We start from the raw sequence: 6540 nt of genomic DNA on the forward strand, positions 1-6540 counted from the left end.
TTAGAGTGTTGGACTAGTAACCAGAAGGTTGCAAGTTCAAACCCCCGAGCTGACATGGTACAAATCTGTTGTTCTGCCCCTGAACAGGCAGTTAACCCACTGTTCCTAGGCCGTCAATAAGAATTTGTTCTTAACTGACTTGCCTAGTAAAATTTATGTGAATTTGGTCGGTTCGCCCAAAAAGTTCAATATCGCATATTTAATTTTGCTTAACTCACTGAACACAACAGGTGATGATGAGAAACAGGTGTCGATTTTGCTAATTTGCATGTTTAATTCCAGCAGTCACTTCCTGTATTGTTTTAATACATTTCTTCACTAAATGTGTTGTCGTCTTAGTGTGCCTCTATTCTCGAGAAAAATAAACTTTCCTTGACAGAATAATTATTCTCCCCTTTGACTGTGCAGTTCTTACATTCACCACTAGAGGGCGATCGGCCGACTTCTATAAGGGTCTGGTACTCCCAAAGTTGTTGACTGTTTTTGTGCTTCAAGTTAGCAAGTAGTTAGCAGCCAACGGCTAGCAGTTTCTAACTGATGATTGCTGTCATTTTTCTCAAATCACTATTGAATTATTAAATATACAAATTAAACAAACCTTGTAAACAATTCATTTAGACCCATTAATTTGCTGAAATGTGTGCCGTCGCCCGGCTATTAAAAGAGACAAGCGACTATTTGAGACTTTGTTTAATTTAAGTTTTAGTAGACTGGCTATAGCTAACTGTAGCATCAACTAGCTGTAGGTTAGACTAGCTATAGCTAACCGTAGCATCAACTAGCTGTAGGTTAGACTAGCTATAGCTAACCGTAGCATCAAATAGCTGTAGGAGATACTAGCTATAGCTAGCCGTAGCATCAACTAGCTGTAGGTTAGACTAGCTATAGCGTAGCATGAACTAGCTGTAGGAGAGACTAGTAGCATGAACTAGCTGTAGGCTAGGCTAGCTATAGCTAACCGTAGCATCAGCTAGCTGTAGGTTAGGCTAGCTATAGCTAACCATACCGTAGCGAGGTAGCATGGCTAAAGGTAGCGCTAGTCCTGGCAGGCTTGTGTGTGTCAGCAGCAGCAGCAGAACAAACAGCACAGGCTGAGAGACATGTAAAGCATCATGGGTAGGAGAGGAGTGAGCAGGTGAAAGATGAGCAGGTGGCAGCGAACGACAGGAAGGGGCGGAGTTATCTGGAGGTTTAGTAGACAGGAAGAAGGAGCCCTATTATGCAAATATCCCAACGAGCCAATCAGATAGTTTGAACTGGGTGTGTGTGTGAGCTTTATGAATCTAAAAAAATCTCTAAAAAGCCTTCCTTCATCCCTATCCTCGTCCCAAACCTCAACCCTTACCATAGCCCTCACAATCACAATCATATTTCACCGTCTTCATTGAAAACAGTTCTGTGTGTGTGTGTGTGTGTGTGTGTGTGTGTGTGTGTGTGTGTGTGTGCGTGTGTGTGTGTGTCATCCACTGTACTCTCCGTGCCCCAGGACTACCTGACATGAAGGCTCCTTGCTGTCCCCAGTCCACCTGACTGTGCTGCTGCTCCAGTTTCAACTGTTCTGCCTTATTATTATTCGACCATGCTGGTCATTTATGAACATTTGAACATCTTGGTCATGTTCTGTTATAATCTCTACCCGGCACAGCCAGAAGAGGACTGGCCACCCCACATAGCCCGGTTCCTCTCTAGGTTTCTTCCTAGGTTTTGGCCTTTCTGGAGTTTTCCTAGCCACCGTGCTTTTACACCTGCATTGTTTGCTGTTTGGGGTTTTAGGCTGGGTTTCTGTACAGCACTTTGAGATATCAGCTGATGTACGAAGGGCTATATAAATAAATTTGATTTGATTTGATTTGATACAGCAAAACTCTGCATGATTCAGAGGAGCCCACAACTAAAACCCCATTGAAGCACTACAGTGTAGGAACCGAGTGCCCTTGTGCTGTTGGGGGCGATAGGAGGGTTACAGGTCCGACAGAGCAAGTAGTGTGTGCAGCCGACAGACAGGACAGGCGGACAGAGAGAGAGAGACAGACGAAGCGAGAGACAAGGACCACAGTGAGTTGATTTTCTTTACCAAATTCAATTCAAAAACACCTTTAATAAAAATCTTCAGTACCAAAAAACACAATTTTTTTTTTTTAGAAAAAAACACACATCCACACATGATCAATGTATAAAAAAAGTCCACAGCAGTCTGAGCAAGCCAGGCGAAACCGTGACAACCGCATCCGTGACAACCGTAACCGTGACAACCGTAACAAAATCAAGTCTAAAACCAGGAGGCAGCAGCGGCAGGGAGAGGAATGGGACTCTAAGAGCCTGGGAGTGAGGTCACATATGTAAGAGCCCTCTCTCTGTGTGGTCAGTACGCAGGAAGTGATGTCACAGCTGTAAGAGCCCTCTCTCTCTCTGTGTGGTCAGTATGCAGGAAGTGAGGTCAGTGAGGTGAAACACTCAGAATGATGCAGATTTTACAGTTTTGAGATGACAGGATTCCCTACAACATCGCTCTGTCAACAGAGATGATGTGATTCCCAACAGCAAAACATCTATCTCAACCTTTATTAATAGAGATGACGTGATTCCCCACAACATCTCCATGTCAACAGAGATGACAGGATTCCCTACAACATCTCTATCTCAACAGAGATGATGTGATTCCCTACAACATCTCTATCTCAACAGAGATGATGTGATTCCCTACAACATCTCTATCTCAACAGAGATGACAGGATTCCCCACAACATCTCCATGTCAACAGAGATGACAGGATTCCCCACAACATCTCTATCTCAACAGAGATGACAGGATTCCCTACAACATCTCTATCTCAACAGAGATGATGTGATTCCCTACAACATCTCTATCTCAACAGAGATGATGTGATTCCCTACAACATCTCTATCTCAACAGAGATGATGTGATTCCCTACAACATCTCTATCTCAACAGAGATGATGTGATTCCCTACAACATCTCTATCTCAACAGAGATGATGTGATTCAGTTACAACATCTCTATCTCAACAGAGATGATGTGATTCCCTACAACATCTCTATCTCAACAGAGATGACAGGATTCCCTACAACATCTCTATCTCAACAGAGATGATGTGATTCCCTACAACATCTCTATCTCAACAGAGATGACGTGATTCCCTACAACATCTCTATCTCAACAGAGATGACATGATTCCCTACAACATCTCTATCTCAACAGAGATGATGTGATTCCCTACAACATCTCTATCTCAACAGAGATGATGTGATTCCCTACAACATCTCTATCTCAACAGAGATGATGTGATTCCCTACAACATCTCTATCTCAACAGAGATGATAGGATTCCCTACAACATCTCTATCTCAACAGAGATGATGTGATTCCCTACAACATCTCTATCTCAACAGAGATGATGTGATTCCCTACAACATCTCTATCTCAACGTTTAGCAACATTGTGCCCTTATGAAAATATCACAGAGGGTGTGGTTAGTAACCAGGGGGTGTGGTCAGTAACCTTGATCGAAGGAGTCGTCGGAGGAGCTAAGCCCCGCCTCCTGCAGCAGGAGGGATAAGTGCTTCTGTTTCCTCTCCCGAGCCGCCTGATTGGACGAGGAGGGGGACGGTCTCTTCCTGGGCGGGGTTGTGTGGGGTCGCAACCCTGAGAAGGGGTGACAGCCCCCCCGGGGGACATCCTCTTCAGAGTCGGAGTCTGGTGCAGAGAACACAGGGTCAGGACACAACACATTAACATGTTAGTCATTTAACAGACGTTCTTATCCAGAGAGACTCAGTTACATTAACATGTTAGTCATTTAACAGACGTTCTTATCCAGAGACTCAGTTACATTAACATGTTAGTCATTTAACAGACGTTCTTATCCAGAGACTCAGTTACATTAACATGTTAGTCATTTAACAGACGTTCTTATCCAGAGACTCAGTTACATTAACATGTTAGTCATTTAACAGACGTTCTTATCCAGAGACTCAGTTACATTAACATGTTAGTCATTTAACAGACGTTCTTATCCAGAGACTCAGTTACATTAACATGTTAGTCATTTAACAGACGTTCTTATCCAGAGACTCAGTTACATTAACATGTTAGTCATTTAACAGACGTTCTTATCCAGAGACTCAGTTACATTAACATGTTAGTCATTTAACAGACGTTCTTATCCAGAAACTCAGTTACATTAACATGTTAGTCATTTAACAGGCGTTCTTATCCAGAGACTCAGTTACATTAACATGTTAGTCATTTAACAGACGTTCTTATCCAGAGAGACTCAGTTACATTAACATGTTAGTCATTTAACAGACGTTCTTATCCAGAGACTCAGTTACATTAACATGTTAGTCATTTAACAGGCGTTCTTATCCAGAGACTCAGTTACATTAACATGTTAGTCATTTAACAGACGTTCTTATCCAGAAACTCAGTTACATTAACATGTTAGTCATTTAACAGACGTTCTTATCCAGAGAGACTCAGTTACATTAACATGTTAGTCATTTAACAGACGTTCTTATCCAGAGACTCAGTTACATTAACATGTTAGTCATTTAACAGACGTTCTTATCCAGAGAGACTCAGTTACATTAACATGTTAGTCATTTAACAGACGTTCTTATCCAGAGACTCAGTTACATTAACATGTTAGTCATTTAACAGACGTTCTTATCCAGAGACTCAGTTACATTAACATGTTAGTCATTTAACAGACGTTCTTATCCAGAGAGACTCAGTTACATTAACATGTTAGTCATTTAACAGACGTTCTTATCCAGAGAGACTCAGTTACATTAACATGTTAGTCATTTAACAGACGTTCTTATCCAGAGACTCAGTTACATTAACATGTTAGTCATTTAACAGACGTTCTTATCCAGAGACTCTGTTACATTAACATGTTAGTCATTTAACAGACGTTCTTATCCAGAGACTTAGTTATATTAACATGTTAGTCATTTAACAAACGTTCTTATCCAGAGACTCAGTTACATTCACATGTTAGTCATTTAACAGACGTTCTTATCCAGAGAGACTCAGTTACATTAACATGTTAGTCATTTAACAGACGTTCTTATCCAGAGAGACTCAGTTACATTAACATGTTAGTCATTTAACAGACGTTCTTATCCAGAGACTCAGTTATATTAACATGTTAGTCATTTAACAGACGTTCTTATCCAGAGAGACTCAGTTATATTAACATGTTAGTCATTTAACAGACGTTCTTATCCAGAGACTCAGTTACATTAACATGTTAGTCATTTAACAGACGTTCTTATCCAGAGAGACTCAGTTACATTAACATGTTAGTCATTTAACAGGCGTTCTTATCCAGAGACTCAGTTACATTAACATGTTAGTCATTTAACAGGCGTTCTTATCCAGAGACTCAGTTACATTAACATGTTAGTCATTTAACAGACGTTCTTATCCAGAGACTCAGTTACATTAACATGTTAGTCATTTAACAGACTCGTTAACTTATCATTTAACAGAGAGACTCAGTTACATTAACATGTTAGTCATTTAACAGACGTTCTTATCCAGAGAGACTCAGTTACATTAACATGTTAGTCACACACACACACACCACAATAACACACACACCATAATAACACACGTATCCTCAGTCCGTACAGGGTTAGAACACACCGACACACACACAGTACTAACAAAGTGTAACTCACTGTAGTCGTAGCTGGAGCGTTGAGAGGAGGAGTGAGGAAGTGGAGGAGAAACAGTCTTCCTCTGACCTCTAACCTTCTGTTTCCCTCCAGACGAGGGGATCACCCCTCCATCCCTCCCACCGGGGTCAGAGGGCGTCCGGCGGCTGGTACTGAGTACGGACAGGGAGAGAGCTCTGTCCAGGTCACAGGCTAGCTGCTCCTGGTCACACAGACCGACACGACGAGTCTTAAAGACCTGGTGGAGAACACACACACACACACACCATTACACACACACCATTACACACACACAGGCTAGCTGCTCCTGGTCACACAGACCGACACGAGAGTCTTAAAGACCTGGTGGAGAACACACACACACACACACCATTACACACACACCATTACACACACACCATTACACACACAGCATTACACACACACACACCACACACACCATTACACACACACAGGCTAGCTGCTCCTGGTCACACAGACCGACACAACGAGTCTTAAAGACCTGGTGGAGAACACACACACACCATTACACACACACACACACACACACCATTACACACACACACACACACACACACACACACACACACACACACACACACACAGTCATTACACACACACACACACCATTACACACACACACACACACACACACACAATTATACACACACACACACCATTATACACACACACACACACACACACACCATTATACACACACACACCATTATACACACACACACAATTATACACACACCATTATACACACACACCCCATTACACTCACACACACACACACCATTATACACACACACACCCCATTACACACACACCATT

General features: G+C 42.0%; 1 protein-coding gene across 1 annotated transcript in view; it reads right to left on the bottom strand.

Annotated features, from left to right (window-relative positions):
* Nucleotides 1-6540, bottom strand: part of LOC118383011 (trinucleotide repeat-containing gene 18 protein-like) — a gene marked incomplete at its 3' end in the record, with an annotated part of 118421 nt that overhangs the window by 48346 nt on the left and 63535 nt on the right. Inside the window, exons 21-22 of the mRNA XM_052504810.1 lie at nt 5707-5941; nt 3518-3712 (exon numbers count right to left, since the gene is read on the bottom strand). Coding sequence (XP_052360770.1) covers nt 3518-3712; nt 5707-5941 — 430 coding nt within the window. The remainder of the gene's footprint in view (nt 1-3517; nt 3713-5706; nt 5942-6540) is intronic.

The sequence above is a fragment of the Oncorhynchus keta genome, unplaced genomic scaffold (assembly GCF_023373465.1).
Source record: "Oncorhynchus keta strain PuntledgeMale-10-30-2019 unplaced genomic scaffold, Oket_V2 Un_contig_20533_pilon_pilon, whole genome shotgun sequence".
Classification (NCBI taxonomy): Eukaryota; Metazoa; Chordata; class Actinopteri; order Salmoniformes; family Salmonidae; genus Oncorhynchus; species Oncorhynchus keta.